The 23,131-nt window shown below is 34.7% G+C and overlaps 1 protein-coding gene across 1 annotated transcript in view; it reads right to left on the bottom strand.

The window, feature by feature from the left end:
- The window catches only part of LOC124355251 (acetylcholine receptor subunit beta-like 1), a 152,286-nt gene that overhangs the window by 57,300 nt on the left and 71,855 nt on the right, over positions 1-23,131 (bottom strand). Inside the window, exon 3 of the mRNA XM_046806297.1 lies at positions 9,464-9,508. Coding sequence (XP_046662253.1) covers positions 9,464-9,508 — 45 coding nt within the window. The remainder of the gene's footprint in view (positions 1-9,463; positions 9,509-23,131) is intronic.

Below are 23,131 nucleotides of genomic sequence, written 5' to 3'. Positions count from 1 at the left end.
TATGCCATTTAAAAAGCACGTGCCTGTTACTAAGCAGGAAATTGCCCGGAAAAACTCGGGTAATATCTTTATTTATTAAGTGTTCACTGGAAAATAGTTCAAGTTCCAATTTCAAGCTTCATTATTTGGGCATTTAAAATTTCAGAAACGTGACTAGAATTTCTAGAACTACAGAATAAAATACAGTGGGTTGTCCATGAGCCATGTCAGCTGTTATATTAATATACTTATTCGGTTGTAATCTTACATTATAAGATTCTTGCTGTTTGGTATTTCATGGTAAATGTTAGAAACTGCTGAAACATCGTAAACTAAGTAGAACATAGAAACCGTTCAGGACTCTGCTGCAGTGGCCTTACGCGTTCCAAATGCAATACTGTAATCGGAGGAACAAAATGCCATGCAATTTTGCATAGAAATCTATTGCTCGTGATAGATTTTGTATACGAAGTCATTTCACTCTCTGAGTTTAGGGTACCAATCCTCTGGTTTTTGAATTTAAAAACCTATTAACTCAAAAATGGTTTCGTGATACTTTTAATATCTATTATTGACGTCATCCTAATTCTTTGCCGCGTAGTTCCAACCAAGATGCACGGCTATAGCAAGAATTATTTCACTTATTACTTAGCTACGTTATTTGCGTGGCGAAACCGATTTTCTTAGTGGTATATAAGACCTTATACGTGAATATTAGGGCGAAGCAATATTAGTATTGAGATAACAGAGCCAGCAATGAACATCACCTTAAAAAGGCAAGTAGAGTGGATGAGTCGATAAATATGGCATCTTCTTCATGGGCTGCCAGATTTTGATAATATGACGCTATCGTCTTTGCTGAAGTTATTTTCTTCTTGGTTACCTCTAATTTTAATCTTTAAAAAGCTTAAAAAATAATCGTGAATTATAAAATAACTTTAACAATGAAGCTAGCAATATAATTTCAGTAATACGTTCTTCTGTGTCACAAAAGTAGTAATAGTGCAAATGTAGCACTAAATGTCAATTAGGTTAGCTTTGAAGATTCCATTGGTGACGTATAGAGTATTTGAACACAAGACTGGAACATATTATGACAGGTATTATTTAGAAAGTTCTGAAGAGGCAATAAAATAAAATACTTAATTATTATAATACTTAATAATACTAATAGGTTAATAACTGATAAAAGTTATGGTTCAGAGGGGAAAGTTTAATTCGAAAATACAGTTATTTATGTGTATTGTATATTTAAATAAAATAACTTGTAATATAAGCTCATCCTTATTAATATTATTATGTGTTATATTATACTATATTAGTGTTATTATTATTAACTGCAAAGGTTATTGCTATCATAACGAGTTATTGCTGGCGGGATTCTGCGTATATTGATGGGAAAACGGTTTTGGGAGTCTAATAGAGATAACAAGAACTATTGGAACATTATTGCGTAGTATTTAGTCATATGGATTTTGAATTTCACCTTCATATGTATTTAATATTATTGAAATGCTTTAAAAGTTATTTAACTAAATATTAGAGTTTTCCCACACATTAATTAGTCCAAAAGAAGGTGGATAGTAACTTTTAGCCATTTAGGTTATAATTATTTTATTAGAGAGGATGGTTTTGCAATTACGTTATAAAAAGTTCTAGGCATTGTTATAAACTCGAAATCGGTATAAAATGATCCATATTTAGTGTATAACTTGCCCCTTGATGTCACCGACACTGAAGCGTGTGCTGTGGACATCCCACTCGGCTTTGCGCCTTTGTGCAGTCGGCCTTAATGCTGTCCTTCTCATATACTCGTAGTATCTCTTACTTGTTAACTTTAGCGATACTTACATTGTGTTTGGAAATTCTCAAATACAGATTCATAATTTCAAAAAAGGGTAAAATTGGTAATTATTATAATTGTAATATGTAGTTACAATATTTGTAGAATTGGAACACACAATTATTAGTTTTATAAACATCAAGGGCAATTTCAACGCCAGTAATCGTATTATATATTCAATTTCTATGTCTATTGATTATATGTTGGCTGAGAACTGCAGTCCACGTCGATGACGGAATAAATAACGTTTAACAACATATAAGATGCGATTTATATTTAGAAACTATCGTAATATAACATGTATGAAAGCAAGTGCATAAGTATATGAACTAAGATTAAAAATTCCAATAGTTTGTTTATCGTGATCATTGATCGGAAACTTAAGCTATTCATATATATATATATATATATATATATATATATATATATATATATATATAGCTTAGCTTGTAGATGTAACAACGTGTACATCAACGTCGCAGCTTCTGATATCTATAGCATAATCACAAAATATGTTATATATTATGTTCAAAACTAACAACAGTTCCATTTTCAACTGGAAAATTGTTTCTATAAATAAAGATTTTGAGAAATACAAATAAATTTGATTATCAAGATTATTTAACGTTGGTTAATAAATAAATTATAGATTTATAGGTTTAGAGGAGTTAAAACATGAAAAAAATACATTAATGTGCATTTGAATACTACGATGAAATGTCTGTCAATATATTTCATTCAAATTTTATCTCACTATAGTATTGTGGATTATATATAATTATCTAAATTATACAATAATCGATGATATTCCTCAATATAGTAAAACAAAACATATAAAAGAAGTATAGAAATAAATAACAAACCTAATACGACTGTCACTTACAGAAAAAGAAGCCTGGCAGAACGACAGCGTACTGTTTTGGATTATGATGGTAATCTAGTACAACTTCAGTTTTTTGAAATATTGGGTACGATATTATACAAATATTAGCTACAAAAAAATAAGATTGAATGGTAACTGTACTTGGAAAACCCGAAAACAATGTATTACAGGCAGTGGCGTAGCTACCTTGGGTGGCACCCGGTGCGGAAGTTGGTGGTGTCACCCCATCGAAAGTGAAAAGCAATGAATTTAATATGATAAAGGTCATGGATATAATATATTTTTTCTTTTTATTATCCATCACTATAGAATAATACACGTTTAACAATTCACGCCAACCAAACACAACACACTTCACGAAACAAATGAGAAACTTTGCAACTGAAACGTCAAAGGTCACGAGTATGGACAGGGAATCCCCCCACGACAGCGTCAGGCTCTTTTTCGGGAATCCCCGAATTATATACTAGTTATTAGTATAATGCTAGTGGAGGAATTCCAGAAAAAGAAATTTTTGTGCTAGCAATTTTATTTTGTAAGTTGTTCGTAAAGTTGAAAGACCGGGTGGGTGTTACTCCAAAAAAGGTGACACCCGGTGCGGCCCGCTCCCGCCGCCCCCACCCTTTGCTACGCCACTTATTACAGGATACATAATTACTGTTACATTTAGAAGAGTCGAAAATTATTACAATGCTTCGTTACGGATACAAGGAGTTCAAACTAACGTCACTCTAAAACAGACAGAGGAATAGTGGTTTAGAGTAGAACATCTTTAAGTGTTTCACTAAATGTTTAGGATTATTGGTTTGATGTTTTTGTAACTATACTGAACAAATTGCAGTGTTTTTGAATCAATAGTCACAAGGACTAAATGTTTTGTTAATAAAATCCGAAAGCTTAATGTGTTATATAACTAATAATTAACAATCTAATAACTGTTTTTATTTTGTCTTTGAGTACCGTGTTCACTATGAAATAGTTAACAAATGTAATTTCATTAAAAGTGGTCGACCATTTCGAATTTTTTAGTAAATCTCAAAATTTGCAGCATTCTAAATCCCTTTTCATTGAAATTTGTAATGCGTGAGGCACAAATTGTGTTAACAATGCTAAATGAGTTTTAAGGGGTTTCTGTTTTAAGGGAATCAAAGATATTGCCGCAATCAAAGTAAAAAAACGTAATAAACTAAAATATAGACCCCTTTTTAGGTAAGCGTAACAAGGTTTCACTAGGTGATTCAGAAAGAAGAATATTTAAAAAGCGATTAAAGTAGGGTTTGTAGAGTTAAAGGAAACTCAAAAATATCTTTAAAAAACTAAACACGCTTTACAGAGACAAGGATCGGACCCTATTTCACCATTCAAGATTTATGCATTCCGTAAGTGACCGCATTAAATATTCTTGTAGGGTGGTAGAAATCATATTTAACCGGATTTGAAATTTATCTATTGGAAATTGAGGTTCTAGGACAAATAAAATAAACCCAACTCGGTAATACAAATAAATTTCATTGTCTAAAAACGTAAGTATTGAGATTCGGTAAAGCCACAAAATAATTATCAGTAATTTTTGTACTTGTTTATTGTAACTAATTAATCACGCATATCACTTAGAAACTCAACATTCAAAATGCCATATTAATAATATAATAAAATATGCAAAATTTATTTCAACAAATCAACACGCTGGATTTTACAATTTAACAAAACTAAAAACCTATAAATAGCATAGTGAATAATTTCGCGGTTCTAATAATTTACTAAGAGAAAAAAATGAATATTAATTAGATTTACTAGAAGGGACATTGTGAATGTAAAGGCAACGTTATGATTTGACCAGGGCCAGAGTAGATAATGGACGGCGAGCAGAGTCAAAGACAATGTCGACCATTGTGTCAAGTACAATGGTTGTAATGAGAGCCCGTATCTCATACACTAAGACCATGTAACACTCGCCAGCTCAGATTCTGCCAGTTCAATGTAACACTCACTAGCTCAGCTTCTGCCAGCTCAATGTAACACTCCTCAGAGTAGATAATGGACAGCGAGCAGAGTCAAAGACAATGTCGACCATTGTGTCAAGTACAATGGTTGTAATGAGAGCGCCGTTATCTCATACACTAAGACCATGTAACACTCGCCAGCTCAGATTCTGCCAGCTCAATGTAACACTCGCCAGCTCAGCTTCTGCCAGTTCAATGTAACACTCGCCAGCTCGGTTTCTGCCAGCTCAATGTAACACTCCTCAGAGTAGATAATGGACGGCGAGCAGAGTCAAAGACAATGTCGACCATTGTGTCAAGTACAATGGTTGTAATGAGAGCCCGTATCTCATACACTAAGACCATGTAACACTCGCCAGCTCAGATTCTGCCAGCTCAATGTAACACTCGCCAGCTCAGTGTAACACTCCTCAGAGTAGGTTGGACGGCGAGCAGAGTCAAAGAAAATGTCGACCATTGTGTCGTGTACAATGGTTGTAATGAGAGCCCGTATCTCATACAATTAATAAGACCATGTAACACTCGCCAGCTCAGATTCTGCCAGCTCAATGTAACACTCGCCAGCTCAGTGTAACACTCCTCAGAGTAGGTTGGACGGCGAGCAGAGTCAAAGAAAATGTCGACCATTGTGTCGTGTACAAAGGTTGTAATGAGAGCCCGTATCTCATACAATTAATAAGAGCATGTAACACTCGCCAGCTCAACTTCTGCCAACGCAGTGTAACACTCGCCAACTCAACTTCTGCCAGCTCAACGTAACACTCGCCAGCTCTAATTTTACCAGCTTAATGTGGGATCATGAGAATTATTTTTAGTTTTATATGACGAATATGTAATCGATAAAAACTCACTACAGCCAATAAAACCATGTAACATTCGCCAGCTCAGCTTCTGGCAGCTCAATGTGTAATCAGGATAAAGAATTATGACTTTCTCCGGGTTTATCAAGGTCACCTTTAGTCACCTGTGTTGCGGTACTTCAACTGTTGAATGCCAGGGAGCTTGGAACAAATACTGCACATTTATCCAGGCTCGTTATTTTTGGGCGTTCCCTTGTTATAGATTGATGAGTGCAGAAAACTATTTGTTTTACTTAACATTTTCGGCCATCTCCTCATATTTACCGATTTGATAACAACTGTATAAAAACATTCAACACTTGATTTTGGACTTCTCATGTGTTAATGGGACTGTTTATTGAAAACCCGTGGCCGTTGAAATTCAATTGTTTTCGCTATCAGTAAATTTAAAACTTAAAAGAAGCAGAACGGCCGAGTATAAGTAGTAAAAGTAATATTGCTCATGCCCCAGCTATCATGGTGTTAACTAACAAAATTAATATTTTTGATTTTTTAAACAACGAGAATTATCCTTGATTATTGTACCAATTGATATTTAGAATCGACTGTTGGATATAATCAAGACTATTGTCGAGCTGGAATAACAGGTACAAAAAACATATATCAATATCAAAAATAAAATTAGAACTGTCCATTCTTGTTTAAAAGAATATATATATTTTAACAAGAATGACAGTTTGGGACATTCTGGTTGGCGTTAAAAGTAACTCAAAATAATGTATTACCATATTTACTCCGAAGATACGATGAATTCAACAACGTGATTCAGGATGGCGGATAACAATGCTATTTATGTAAAAATAAAGTAAATAAATTTCTTTATTGCCGTAATAACAATTTTTACAACATTGCATGGCACGCGTCAAGTCGTGTAGGTATTTAAATAAAATAATATTGTAATGTTTTACAAAGTTATATGTAAAACTAAATAAATAAAAGAAAGCATTTAAAATTTTAATTCTCAAATAAAACAAAACTTAAATATAGAGAACATTATGGTTTATCGTGTAGGCCTAAAGCTTGGCACCCCCCATTCAACGGTTGTACCAACTAACCTCCCCGGTCCACGAACTCGCCAATGGAGTAAGAGGCCCCTTGCACCAATAGGTTCCTTAGCTTCCTCTTAAACAGTGGTTGCCCATTTTCAGCCTGTAGGTCAAGAGGCAACTTGTTGATAAGTTTGGCCCCGACACAACGATATCCAACGACGAGTAAAGAAATGGGCAAAACATTGGAACCTCATTCTGTACTCTACGTTAATTTTTTAGAGATCTCCTAAGTGATTACCTGCCTGCTTAAAAAAATTAGGTATTAATATATTTTCTAACTACGAAATAGTGTTTAAATTTAAAAATCTACATAACTGTATTTTCTAGGGAGTAAAGTAGCGCGTAAAACGTAATGGTAAAACGTAATGGTAAAACGTAAATGGTAATGTTTAAATCTAGAGACTCTACGTATACTTTTTTACTTGTAAATAATAACAAGATTTATTTCTACAATATACAAGTTTTAACATTGCTTTTGATACTTGATTCTTGAAATTGAAAAATAATGTTTAATTAGCAAATGAAAACTGCTGGACATAAATTATTTTGTTAATAGTCGCTATAGAAGGTGTTATTGAACATGGTCTGCCTCATAACCCGCAAGTCTTTTGTAGAATACACCTACTCCGCGCAGGTCTAAGGATGCAATCTTTTCCTTTGGCAATGGGCTATGGATCGGTTATAGAGGTTATCGCAAGACAACCGAATCTAGCGGAGTCGAGCGTGGCTGCTGCTTGGATGGGTGACCGCTGAGCGATCCTGTCCTTGCAAGCAGGTCGCCTGCCCGGCCGTTGGTGGTGGTTCGGAAGTCACCTTTAAGCCGTTGGTCCCCAGGTTATGTTAGAGACGGCTTATTAGCCCTAAATTCGCCTCGAAAAATAAGTCATCCGTTTACCTTTACTTATTTTCTACGTGCACTCGTTATCTCAGATTTAGAAGCGACGAGATAGGAAAGTTGACTGAAAATATCATAAATAAGAAAGAAAGAAAGAAAGAAATACATTTATTTCCAGCCATAAAAAACACATCAAACATCCATAGTAACTAAGCATAGAAATAAGATCCTCGCATGGGTCGTAACTTGTGCGCAAGAATCGAGTCCAATCAGTGGACAGTGAAATACAGTGGTTCTTAGTTGCCGAAAAAAAAAACAATCAAAAATAATATCTTAATCCCTTTCAACCAATTTTGAGTTAGAGTAATGGCTCTTATACAAAACACCGGCAACTAAAACGAGTCTAGGCAGGGCCAAGAACATTATTTGGATGCATGAGTATCCAGACACTGTCTAACTTGGTGCGGCAGACTTTTGTCGGGTTCTCTGTTAGAGCTAGTTTCACACTTCGGTGTGGTTCAAGAAGTAGCCTAATCGAATCCAACAGAGTATCAGGTCGGTAATATTACCTGAATTGTCTGAAGTACTTCATTGGTACTGTAGGAGATGAAAGATCCTGAAAACTTGCTCCAATCTTGATTCAAACTCTAATCTAGATCCAGGTCAGACACAACACCGAACCGAAAGTCTCTTGAGTCTACGTTCATCGTTAGTGAGACTGAATATTAAACGAAAGAATTAACTTTTAGGCTGCAACAAACTATTACTTTTCTATACCCTTACATGAGAGATATTAAGTGTCCATGGTATTCACTAGGCTGACAAGAGAACATTTTACCATAATAATAGACCTGGTGTTAGAACGTTAAGCTGTGAATAGTTCTAGGCTGAATGAGACTTCAACGTTTATAGTTTATGTTATGTACTTTCATCAACGTATGTACAGTTGAAGTTTGGAGTAATTGTTGTGATTCAATTTTAGGTTGTACCGTAAATTAGTTAATTAAATTTCATATAATGTAAATTTCGCAACCTAGTCAGCCAGTATAATTTAATATTATTTTTATCCAATGTTCCGGAACTAAATTATCGGCGGAGTAACTACCTAAGTGGCACGCGGATGAATATTTTCTTCTAACCCTTTGTAGCAGCCCAACTACGTGACCGATCAGACCTCGCGCGCTTTGTCCGTAAGTAAAATTTATCTTTTCGTATTATTAAATTAGCCCTTTGATGCCAAACATATAAAAATGAATGTAACGTAAAGTAAAGTTGTAAATAGTAAAGTTACTTACCCTTGAAGATCTTTTATTTGCTTGATTGAGATAGATAAAAGTTGTGGCGTCGTCCTTAACGGCGAACACGTTGTTATAATAAGTAATTTGTATCATTAAATGGATAATACCGTCGCGAATTTGTTTTAGGCGAGTTCACGTAGCTCACGTAGCTGATGTATCTCACGTGTTGTTTGAGTAGATGGCTACCAGTTTCCCAACTTCTACTCCTCTTCTAGAAATAACCGTTCTTAGACTGCAGCTTCAATGTCTCGTGTCATGACGCCGACACCCGGGTTGTGAGTCTACATATTGCGAAGGGAAGTGAAATCTTATTGTTTTATAAAGTAGAACGTCGTAGGCATAATTCCAGAGAACATTGGATATTTTAGGCCCACTTAGAAGATATTCGTTTTTAGTTCTTGTGTTCTAATTGGCAGCAACGTGGCATTACATACTTTTCCTTTACTATCTAAAAGTGGTGCTTGTAAGTTTTCGTAATTAAACTGAACTTATAAGTAAACTTTGCATTTCTAGTATTTATTACTACCACCTCAGAAGTCACCAAGTCACCTCATGTGTTATCGTCCAACGGTACAAGGTATATAATAAAAATACATTTTATTATATTACTATTTATGTCTGTATAGTAATAATAAAAAAAACATTTAAAATAATTGATTTATTTTTATATTTTATCAAAACCTTAAAAGTAGTTGTGAATAAAATTTACTTACCAGCCTCAACCATACGTTTGATTTCATGATCTGGTTCTTTTCGTTCTGAAACAAAGATTGGTCAATTTAAAGTATCATCAAGATAAAAATAAATTATATTACATTTTATTTCAATGTTTTTGTTAACCTGCATAAAAAGCTATTGTATTCCACCAATAATGTTATAACCTCAATTACAGCACATGTTTGGTAAAGAGTATTATCAATTATTTTGGTAATAATTACATAGCACTGAATTACAGATAAAAACATACTTTTAGCAGGACTGAAATAATCTGAAGTCTGATAAGACAACAGTTTATTAAACGAGACATTATCAAGTCACTACCTATAAATCGTTATAATTTGCTTCCTAATCGTCTATAAAATCTGTATAATTCAGATCACGAGTATTATATAGAATGAAGATTTTGGAAACAGGTCTATAAGTTCTTATCTTCATAAAATCAACTATTATTTATTTTTCAATGTAAGATACGGTAAGCTTTTAGTTTTTTGATGCGACCTGAAAGTAGAGTAAACTATCGTCACAACTCATAATATAAAACCTCTCTATAACAATTATGTGATTACTAAACGTGGCCTCTTCTTGTTCCAAAACTTTTACTATCATGATATAATAAATCATTTGTAAAAAGAGAATATGGAATATATAAAATAAAACGCATTAAAGTGTAAAGTGTTTAGTAACTATAACAAAATTGAATTCATTATATTCGTTTTGCTAATAATTATTTATTCACTTCTTTTTCGCACTATAAAAATGAGATATTAGGGTTATATTTTTGAAAATGACATTAAGCCGGGCAATATTAGTTTTTTGTTTAGTTCCAGATTGTTTACTTGAAATTAAATCAATACATTGAAATTTAGTCTAATATGGTTATGAAACTTCAAATTAAAAAATGGACATACAACACACATTATAAATTGAAATACCAATATCCAATTGTAACGTTTAACCTGTTAGGCATTTATATATTCCAGCTCTGAAACGATAATGGGATTTCTGACATTTGATTTCGTTATATATTACACATTTCTGAAACCCTATTATTCATTCAAATCATCCATCGTCAGTCAAACAATGAATTTACAGATGTTTACCATAAAACATACACACATTGATTATAACAATTTGATTTAATAACACTCCGAAACAGTCTTCACTCATTTTAGGTTTTTAGAATTTAATAAAGTACCATACATCTATCTGACCATTGACATTCGACAACACACATTCGACATTCGATTGCGCATTTAGGGCCAGAGAAATTTGCAATTTTATTTTTTCATTGCAATTATTTGTCGAGTTCTAGGTTGCTTGCACCTGTTGAACGCTTCCTTATTTTCATCAGAGTTTATATAAAACAAATCACACAATACCTGTGTGATACCAATGTGCTCAGAGTACGCATTGTACCTGCTCAGATGGCCTTACTTCTGGTTGGGAAACACCTGTCAGTAGAACCTACTCTGGGTACAGCAGTTTCATTTGGGTACCCCCTAAGGAATGTCCAGGAGTAGCACATCACTAACAGATAGCCAATGTTGATATATTGAAATAAAGATAACTTTATTTATATATCTCCTATTATGGCGAATGCATGTCGAAGTGGAAAAAAATTCATTTGTATATAAAAGAACGTTTCAAGTCTAGAAATGAGAGGGAACCCTCCTCTGTCTTCTTCCACTGGCCACTGATACAGGTTGAAACAGAGAATTCCTCCTTTTCTTCCAAAGTGAAATTGGTCCAAAGCCCACTAACTATCTCACTTCATGGTGAGAATTGTCCAAAGTGGTCACAATCCACCATCCTAAATATTATTTCTTTTATTTAAAGTTTGTTATTGACGGTGGAAGTTTTGAAAGGACAAAAGGATTTAGGACATTTGCCATCGTTATAGATTATAAAAAGTATAACCTAACGTAAAACGTAAAAGTATTACACAACGTTTCGAGGATTGGAATCTATCCTCTTCGTCAGGTGAGAGAGGTATTAATACATATAAAAATAAAGAACAGCAAGAAGGGAATGAAAAGAGTTCAAAAATACCCAAAAGCTGCTTGGAGTCTAGTCCAGACGTTGTCACTGCACAGGATACAATGTGATGTGTGATGTGTGATCCTCGTACTTGTGAATTGTGCTCGGGACTTGCATCGTCTGCAGTGACAACGCCTGGACTGGACTCCAAGCAGCTTTTGGGTGTTTGAACCCTTTCCTTTCCCTTCTTTACTTCTTTCTGTTCTTTATTTTTATTATTACCTCCCCCACCTAAATATCCTGTCACTCAGAAATCAGCAAATATTAAATTATAGGTAGAATCTTTCTTCGACGTTTGTCCAAACACAGGATCAAAACTATGTATCAAAATTTTATTCTTCTTGATTTGAAGTTTGGTGGATGAAGTTGGGAAACTTTTAAGGAGTTTAATAGGCCAAGCATATGCTTACAAAACTCCATCCACTGAATTTAAACTGTAACTAGTAAAGTAATAGTGTACCTGGTTTAAATTCAGTCAACATCTTACTGCCATATAGGATATAGGAGAATTGAGATTTGAAAACCGTAAAGTGAAATCGGTAAAATAAGTACCGATAATATTGGAATCAATAATAATTTCTAAATGCTGGGTTTGTCGGCTTGCTGAATGCAGAGGTTACTGGAATTATCACATCTCCGTGATCTCCGAAATCTAGGAAATCCAGTCAATTATAAAAAGTATTATTATTATAATCGGAGTACCTGTGTATAATACACTTTTATTGTTAGAACCAAGCAAATATAAAATCCCCTATGTATTTCCTTAAAATCAACTGAAAATCGTCCTGCGTTTATTGGTACATTGAAAAATTGCCACTACGAAATAACGATTCTCGGAGTTAAGTGTTTGGTTAAAGCGGATGAACTGTCAACAAATTTGTGTAGCTGTGTTGTTTGATTGTTAGATTAATTTTCAACCTTTTTCAGAATATAGTAATTAATCAATAACTGTAAATTTAATTTTATGTAGCATTGTAATTTACTAAGGACCTGCAGGGCATTCTTAAAAATTGTACAGTTGTCCGTCCGTCTACGGGATGACTCATCGTGGAATGATCATAGAGACTAGAAACTTTGTACATAGGCTCCTAAATTTAGCTATCCTGAATTAAATGAAGATTAGTTCGTCCGTTTGTCCTTATATCTGTGAGATAAATGTTGCGTTTCTTTCTGTAGGTTTCTGCGATACTCCGTTATATCGATTTGTCCGTCAAGAGTTTTTCACATTTGGGCCGATGGACAGACAGTCGGACTCTACTACTCTTTGACTTTTTGTCTCCAAAATAAATAGACTTTCCTTAGACCTAGAGGAATATATGAATGAATTTTATTTGCTCCAAATTTGTTTAATGGTTTTCAGTTATAATTTAGTATCACTATTTAAAAAAATATTGTCAATAAGATGAAAATGGGGTGAAAAAACTATGTCAGACACAAAATAAACATTATTATCAATGGATTAAGTAATAAACTGATTAATAGGTTATCTAAGGACCCGACAGACGGACAGACGTACCCTTTGACCCCATGATCCAAAAACCAAAGGGCCCTTACCCTGAAACAAGAGTACCAATGTATATGTGTATGTAAATATGAACCAATCATAAAGGTCTCCACACAGACGGATGGAGAAAGATGTAATCTGAAGAAAACCCTGTTGGGTCTTAATACTCAAAATCAAAATCAAAATCTTTTTATTGCAGCGACATTGTATATACATTGTATGGCAAACGTCAATACGGGGTTTCTAAATTCCAAGCATTCATACACACAATAACACATTCATACTTACAATTTTACAATCACGCCTCTTTCATTCTTCGCCAATGCAGCGCACTTGGCACAGCAGAGTCAGATCTTCTAATTGGGGCGTCTCCCAGTCAAATGCCAAAAACTCACCCGCATTATAGAATGCCTGAGACACCAAGAAGCGTTTTGAGGCGAGTCTTTAACGCCTTAGGCTTGGGGCATGTTTAATTGAATTGGGCAGTCTGTTGAGGAACTGCACACCCCGCTTGCGAGGGTAGGCGTTCATAAACTACTACCGTTCTGTGTCTCCCAGTCCGGTAGTTTGCTCTGCCACGCGTCTCATACATGTGTATGTCTTGGCCTCTGGTTAAGGCACATTTACTCACACAAAACAAAGTTGTTTCCAAAATGTAGAGGCACGGCAGAGTCAACAGCTGCAATTTCCTGAAAGCTTCCCTGCACGACTCTCTAAATTTTGATTTTGGCGATTACTCTAATTGCTTTTTTTTGGAGTCTGAATGCTCTTTGAAACTGAGTGTTTGCGCAAGCTCCCCAAAGGACCACTCCGTAGGCAAGATGGGGATAAATCAAGCCGTAATACGCCGTAATCAGTACCTGACTCGGACAGTAATTTGGCTAAAGATCTCAAAACAAAAATGCCTGAGCAGATTTTTGGCGCAAACATGGTCAATGTGCTCATTCCAAGTCAGCTCTCGATCGAGGTGCATTCCTAGGAATTTTTGAAGAGCAGGCTTCATTGCAGTGTGGAGTCATCTAACAAAATGGCCGGCTCACACTGGTTGCCTGCAGTGCGCAAGGCAAAATTTAAAACGTTGGTTTTTGAAGGGTTTGTTGTTAGATTGAGGCTGTGGAAGTATTGGACACAGTTGTTGATGTCAACAAAAGCCTGTTGTTCCCAAAACTTCGCTTGACATTGCATTGAAAAAAAGAGTCGTATCATCGGCAAAACTGCACCAATTTTCCATGCAGAAGCGATGATTTTATATCGTTCACGTAAAGCAGGAAAAGCACAGGACTGAGTATAGACCCTTGAGGGACTCCATATCTCAGGTCTATTGGTTTTGGATGATTTATTTGATATTTGGACAACTTGGGATCTCTGACTTAGGAACGAGCTAAGCCATTTAAGAGGCACGCCTCGAATGCCGTGGGACTCAAGTTTGTCGAGCAGTGTACCGTGATCTACGCAGTCGAATGCTTTGGACAGGTCTAAAAACACACTCATTGTGTGGTTTCGACATTCAATTCCCTCTACAATCATATCGACAAGACTTCACAACTGCGTCTGTTGTCGATTTGCCCTTTCTGAAACCAAATTGTTCACTTGAGAGCTGATTGTATTTGTCCAAAAAATGAAGCAATCTTATAAGAAATAGCTTTTTCAAAAATTTTGCTTTATCACTGGCAAAATTGAGACAGGCCGATAGTTAGTAATTGAAGCTGGGTCGTCTTTCTTAAAAAATAGGAATAACTTTAGCAATTTTCAGGAGAGAGGGAAACACTCCTTTTTGGAATGAATAATTTACTAATTGGGTTAAGGGTCTCACTAAATGCTTGCAGCATTATTTTTATGAGCCATGGAGACATTATATTGAGGTCGTTTGATTTTTTGGCTGGGAGCTGCTGAATAATTCGGTGAAGCTCATCCTCAACGACGGGGCGCCAACACCATTGACGATATGGGGCTTTGTCTTTGCAAAGGGGCGTACTTGAGGTTCAGATGGCCGGAGACCCCGCCCATCAGCAACGGATGCAAAAAAGTTATTAAACTGATCGGCAATCTCCGTTTCATCGTCCACACAAGCCTAGACCCAATTTTAATTTTGACTGATTTATGAGTTTTTTCGTTTTTATTATTAATGATGCCCCAAGTTGTTTTTTTGAAACATTTTTGGAAGAGAGAATAGATTTTGAGACATCATATGCTTTTGCAGCTTGGATCACTTTCCTGTATGTTTTTTTGTAATTCTTGAAAAAAGTTTTAAATTGTTCGTTTTGAAGTGGTTTTGTAAATTTCGGAGAAAAATTTTAGTTTTTCTCTAGAAACTAAGATACCCGCTGTGATCCAGTTGTTTTTGGAAGTTTTTTCGCAAACATTGATCATTTTTGTAGGGCAGCAAATGTTAATGTGGAAATTTAGAGTGTCGTTTAAACAATCTAAACTGCTGCTCTACAGGTTGGAATGAATTTAGAAAATCCCATCTTTCTTTAGAAAGAGAAGTGTTGAGGTGAGCGATGTTTTTCTGGCCTTATGTCTCTTACTGTTTTGTTTAATTTTGGGCTCCCTTTTGAGTTGTACCCCACTAACGACGGCTTCTTGGCCATAGTGGTCTGAGACAGCTATATTCACTACAGACCACCGCGACACACTTGAGTGGTTGGTGATGATATTGTCGATAGCAGATTGTGTTGTAGCCGTCACTCTCGTCGGAGTTCTGACTAGTAACTCCAGGTCAAATGACCTAAGTAAATCGACTAATCGAATTGTGGAATGTTGAGATGTTTGTCCAACGCGTCAATGTTGAAATCCCCCATCACGACAAATTCCTGACGTTGGTTAGTCAGGCGTGTCAATAATGTTTCGAATTTTAGAAAAAAAAGTGTCTACATTTCCACTAGGAGATACTAGTCATTTTAGAAAATAAAGATATTAGTATGTTTGAATCCTGCTTAAGAACTGTTACAAAGTGAACAATGCATATTCACAATAATTTATTTGAACACACACATTTATTTGTATTTAAAGTATTTGGTTATAAACTTCGAGTATAAGAAACAAGGTACATTGATACTGACGCCCTTTACGATAAGCCACCCATTAGCTTCCATCTTAAAAGCGTATGTTAAATGTTAACAAATACAATAGAAAGTATAAATACACTACCATTAATACTTTTTTTATTTTGTTATATAATATTTATCCAAATGTTAATTAAAATTTTCAAAATTTTAACGAATGTTTGTTGATATTGGTAAGGTTTATCAATCTAAAAGTTTGAGTGCAACTAATGTTTTAATTACTATATCAAGTTTATAGAGGTGTAATATAATAAATTCATTTAATCTTGTTTAGGCATTGGTATTTGTACAAATGGGCACATCCCAGACTGCAGATGAGAATGGTTTATTGTCGATTTAAATTATAAACCTCGTCTTCTGAATCCATTACTTTAATGTACATAATGTCTCTTAGCGAGAGATTATTTTTATAAGTTTACCTTAAAGCTGTTCATCATATTTTCATTATAGATTTGAGAAAATAATTATTAGATAAAACATTTGAAATTCAAATCAGTCATAAAGATTAGCCGAATTTTAAATTTCATTCCAGTATTATGTAACGAAGAGTCTAGCTTAATCTGTAAAAATAGCAAAACGAGTCTTTAAAAAGTTTAATATTAACGATGAATGTTTTTGAAAGATAGCAAGATTTAAGACGTTTGCTATAGTTATATGTTACAAAAACATATAAAACTACGTTTCTAGGATTTAAATCTGCCCTCTTCTTCAGGTGTCAACACTTTTGATACATAAAAACTTATAAAAAAAACATTTAGGCAATGGACTGCCACTCAAACTTATATTCAGGTGATATCTGACAAGCACACAAACGACATGAAGTCCTTTTTATAATAACATAAAATTGTAATATGTATTTTATATTTAAATTCATTAAATTTAAAGTATGTTAAATAAAGATATCCCTAAAAATGTTTTGAAATCGCATTGATCCTTCATCTACCTTATACTCTATGGTAGATTGTAACAGATAGTAAGATGTAAACTTTTATATCGCCGTACCAGCAGTTTCTCACGCATCAGATTAGAGTTTGATAACATACGTTAGTCACTTACGCACTCACATACAAATTTAGTTTTAGATTTGATGAATTACTCACACTAACTACCCTTAGTTCTAATCTAAGCTACAACTAATGTAAATATTACTTCCCAACCCACATAATGTCTGACTACTGATGTCTAATTTTTTTCCAGTATTTCGTAGAATTAGATATAGACTTCAAATACTTTGTTCTTGGTAAAACCACAATAAGTAAATAAACTAAGCAATAAACTAACAAATCTAACTTATGAGAATTATTGTACGGACAGTTCCTGAAATATACTAAACGACGTTTATAGTGTGTAAAGTAGTGATGATTCTTCATAAATGACGCACGTGTGCTGACGCGTGCTATGCAGCAATGTAGCCTGGACACCGACGCACATGATGACTGGCTGGTTATCATCACGGCAGTGCGATGACAATCTACCAGAGGTGTTAATGTTATGGTGGTGTTAAACATGGTAGTTATTAACTCTTCACGCGTAACTCTCTGAAGTGTGCTATTTTGTTGTATTTTACAGTATAGAACGGTTAATTTAAACTATGAGATATGATTTTAATATAACTTTCGGCAACGATAATTTGTCAAGGACCATCCTTTTTCTGCCGATTATTACGAAAAGCTGGCCACAATTTTTATGCAATTAACCCTAAACGTGACTGTATATTCAGTTTTGGGCTCTATCTAGATCCTTGTTACATCATGTGAGGGATAGTGGGCACAATTTCATCATATCATCTAGTTAGCTCTTTTCCAGCCCCTTCCAGTCAAAACAGGCATGGGACAGTACTTTCCCGTGTTTATGCTTGTAAAATCTTTTAACAATAAGGGAGCCCTCACAGTCCGATAACTGTCTGTATTGGTATTGTAGGGAGGCCACTGTCACACGGCTCGCTGCGCTGGATACATCGATTAGGTTATCACAAATATGTTACTAGTAGTACCAATGTCGAAGTTAACCTTGACGAGCGCTCATATGATCTGAGCGGTGTGAATTTAGGTGATCTCTCAAGGGATGTTTTTCTTGATTTGCCGGAGCGTAAGATAGTACCGAGGCGCTACTGAAGTACACGCTGATGGTCAGCAGTGTTTCTGAAGGGTACAAGTATTCACATAGTTATATCCCGAAATAATAAGTAATCGATAGGGGCCGTGTATAATAGTGGCCTTCGTATTAGCTAAACATCGATCAACACTGTTCTAATGCTGGAATTTGTGGTTAGTTGAAAACCATTGGATTTCACAGACGGAGTGAACACCCTTAAATGTATCCAATGTAGAATCAACTGGGAGGTTTGTACAAGCCAGAAGTGACTCGCTCACTTAATTATAAAGTATAGGCCTAATAGTAACAATGGTGTTTCTTAAAATTTTATCAAAATAAATGGGAAAGCTGGAACGAAGGAAAGAAAACATTTAGTAAAAGCAGTTCACTCTTTATGTTTTAACATAATCTATATATATATTATGTTAAATTTATATATATATATATATAATTTTTTTTTATAAATATAAAAATATAAAAAATATATAAATATATTTTTTATAAATATAAACATTCATTTTTATATATATATATATATAAAAATGAATGTTTGTATGTTTGTCCTTTATGGAATCGTGAACTATTGGACCGATCATGATGAAAATTTGTACGTATATGTATTTTTCCACGGAGAAGGTTTATAAGCTATGCCCATCCCTTTCCCGATTCAGGATTCCGCCCCACTGGTTACAGAAATACCCATAAGAAATGCATTGCAGCAAACATATGTTAACGTCTTTTCAAATTTTTAATCAGCTGTTCTTTGTAAACATATATTACACTTATAGTTTTAAAGCATAGAGTAAGCTTAAGAGAAACGACAAATTTTGTTTAAACTGTTTTTGCAATCACTGTTAAACATAGACTTTACTATCCAGATAATACAATTCAAATTTGACGTAAAAATTCACCTTTAACTGCAATATTTATTTAATATAAACCATGCTCATGCTTGATCAGAAGAGTAATGCAGATATCATAATTACTATCTTACGTTGGCTACAAATATAAAGAATGTTATAAAATCAACCTTAGTTGTTTTTTTTGACAGAAGTATGGTTCTCAAAACTCCGTGTGTACATATTCTCTCGATCGAGACAACAAAGCAAGCTCAATCGTGGCATCGGAGATATAACTAATTTAATCTAAAATTTATTATAGTAAAAAAAAAAATTTACTAAGTAATATAAGGACTTCGGTTCTTAAGATTTGCGTGCGAAGCCGTGGGTAACAGCTAGATAGAGGCAGGAATATGGTACATACCTTCATAATACGCCCAAGAGGCTCACGATGGAACGACTATCAATTATCTCAGCAATGTTTAGAATGTGATAGAAAAAGAATAAGTGAATATAGTGTACTGTTTTCAACGGGAAATTGCGTGCGAAGCCGCGGGCAACTTTTGCAAAAAATTATTGAAATGCGCAGCAAAGCGCGCCGGGCCCGCTAGTATATATATATATATATATATATATATATATATATATATATATAAATGAATGTTTGTGTGTTTTTCCTTTATGGAATCGTGAACTATGTGGCCGATCATTATGAAAATTTGTATGTATAAGTATTTTTCTGCTGAGAAGGTTTATATGCTACGCCCATTGATGTAACTCGCCACCAGACGGCGCGGCGCTGCAAAAGATAAAAGTTTTCAAATCGCCTGCACATTATAAACTGCAATTGCAAAGTAGTTACGTATATTTAACTGCCAGATACTATTTGAAGGCGCTAAGTTATGATGTATATTTGTCTTTAAAATAAGTTTCTGGTTGAACTTAAAGGTTGAGTGTTAGACCATACGTGTACAATACACTTTTGATAGATTTTCATGATCGTGACATCAAGGAAAACTGTACATTGGCGATGGAAATATAATTTACTTGAACCAGAAATGCTCTTACACGGGCAAAGCTTACGAAAAGCGTGCGAAGCCGCGGGAAACAGCTAGTACTTCATATTCGATGAGTGGAATATCAACCCACGCAGTTCCTAAAACTGGTGGTCGTTTTGTCCAACTTTCAATATATAGATAGATAGGGAATTGAAGATTTTTAAAATAAACAATAACCCGAACATGTGAGGTCTGTATTTTATTATGTTACGAGTTGGTACTGACTTAAATTGACTCAATGAGTCACATGGGAACTCATAACCCCTGTATATCGCATACCATAGTATTCTATGGGTCACATAGAATAGTCTAATTTAATTTTATCGACCGGTTTCGTTGCTATATCAACCTAAATTAAATTCTAAGTTTGGCCCTTAGTCACTGACCATTGCAGTGCTCCGGACTGTAGTTTTCTGCGTCGCACTCTCCTGTACAGTTCGAAATCCAGTGCTGACAATAATAATTTGCATATGGAACGGGACCGCCGCGCCGTATCAACAGTGGACGGAATCAACAATATGAGTTGAAAACATTGACATGTTTTAATTTCATCTGGCGGCGATATCATGAGTGACGAACACGATTTTAAAATTGAACACGGCTATTGACTGAAGTTTGATTACAGTCGGTGACAAAAACAACAGGCAAACACGTTATTCCGCTTTAAATATAAACAACCCTTGACGGAGCTTGCACAGATCGTGTTTAATTTTCGAACGTGCTCAATGAAGCAGAACGGTGGGTAAATACTTTCTTCTAAATATATAACGTTTAATTCCTTAACTGATTAACTCCTGGAAGATAAAGAAATATGCTGCGAACTTATTGATCGCCCTTGTTATCATTATACTAGTCATATGATCCGATTTTCATTTAGTGACTAGTATAAATGTTAGCAATATTTGGGACCTCTCTCTCTCTATTTTGCCCCTATTTGTTTATGACGTTCGAGATCATCGAAGTTAAATTACTCGTCTTGTAATATACGATAACAATGGGTGTAACTATCGATATGATATAAAAATTGTAAAATAAAAATATATTTCCTCACTGAACAATATTGTGAGTTCCGTATTAAGATACTTACTGTAGGGTAAATTTTAATAGTGTGGATACCAAAAGAACTATTTTATTCATAACACTGCCAAACATTATTAATGCTGATTAGAATTTATATTTATTTTACCATTCCATAACTTGAATTTTGTCTTATAAGTATTTGCATGGGGACTAAAACAAACGTCGAGTTCAAGATGGTAATATCGATATATTATACTGTAACTATTCGATAGTCAACTCGATGCCAGAAACCGGCAGTATTTGGCTCTCCCATAAGGCTGTGTAATTCAGCTTGAACGGAGAAGATTGTAAAGCCAGTGTAAACGCAATCAGGAGAGGAGCCAATGGAAAATAATTATCCATTTACCGAAACTGGTTAAAACAAATTTTAGTTTACTTAAACTGCCAATTATTGTTCACAGCGACCAACAATACACCGCAATCGCTCTGTCACAAGAATCGATTGTTGTCGACTGATAATACATACCAAAAGAATCCAGTTCTTATGTATAAGCACAACAAATCCAGTATAAAAACAATTTTCCAAATTAAAAATGTAGTCTTAAAATGTTCAATTCCTTGCCACGAGAGACTGAGAATTAATTAGTTTTATACAACATTAACACATGTTATAAAATGTTTTTATTTTATTATTTACTTATGTGTTTATAGTTATTTGAGGATAATTACCACGATCATGTCGTTGATACTGAAAAACGTGTCGATAAATAACAAAATACGGTAGAAGGGTGTCGTATTTTCCTGTGTTTTTAAGTACATAACCAATACGTGTATTATATATCTCGCAAGAAATGAAGTTATTAGCTTAAATTAAGGATTAAAAACGGTCAATGTCACTTCAATAAAATATGTGGTGATTTTAGAGTTACATGCGTTAATATATATACATTACGACACAGATTATACGGAAGTTTGATTCTAATGAAATATAGGATAATTATTGATGTATTTTTTTTATTATTTCACTGTTTAGTTTGTAATATTTTTAAATAACATAAATAGTAAACCTCAACTGAGTGCTATTTTTATTAATTTTAATTTAGTTAAATGTTTCCTTAGTCGAGCTCTTGTGTTAGATCATATACTCTTAAGAGTCGTGGAGGCGGCCACATTGTTTTCTCAAGAGCGATGTTAAACCTCAGAACCCTTATTATTTATCGTAAAATGGGGTGTTCTATTTTAAAATATGCAGCTAATATGCATACATTTTTTTGAGTTTTAGTAAGTCTTTGAAAAAAAAAAAAAATTATTATAAAACGTATAAATTTTTGTGTTGTTTATATACTGTAATATACACTTTGATAGAAAAAGTAAAAGTGTTTGAAAGGTACTATTACACTCATTAAAAGTGTTTTATTACCGCTCCTATGGCGGTGAAACTACAACCGGTTCTTAAATCATTCGCCCGATAGGTTGACATCTGGACAGTCTACATTAGGGTCAGGACTATAGGGTATATTACACAGTGTATCCAACGCTTACTTAGAATAATGCAATAATTCTGCAGAATACAAAACAGAATGACCTTGAATGAAGGGAAAAATGTTTACGTGACCGTGTAGATTAAAATATGAATACAATTAAGAACTTATACAAATGGATTCATAAAAAACTAATGAAAACAATGTACAGGAATCGTCTAGTAAGCGCTCAATCAGAGACAAGACTGCATTCTCAATAATCTGGTCTCGAATCGCACCGGTACACGATTACGTGGAACAGGGACGGCGAAGTCGTTCATCAGACTGATGTAGTAGAGCGAAGTGACCGACAATGGGATAACTGTCAACTTAGCGCCATAACGTGGTAAAGGGTTGATGAATCAGTCTTTGTACTGTCCCCTGGGCGCGGGGGAGGAGGAGGAGAATCACGTTTCATTTTGCGAAAAGGAGACGGTTCCCTGCAAAATGTATCCAGATGTATTATGCAAGAGGCGAGCGAGAGCCTCAGTAGGGGCGGAAGGGGTGGGCGGTGATGAGGGGAG

This window comes from Homalodisca vitripennis, chromosome 2, assembly GCF_021130785.1.
Source record: "Homalodisca vitripennis isolate AUS2020 chromosome 2, UT_GWSS_2.1, whole genome shotgun sequence".
NCBI lineage: Eukaryota > Metazoa > Arthropoda > Insecta > Hemiptera > Cicadellidae > Homalodisca > Homalodisca vitripennis.
The sequence above is the reverse complement of the archived record's forward strand: the minus strand, read 5'-3'. Positions and strand labels throughout refer to the sequence as shown.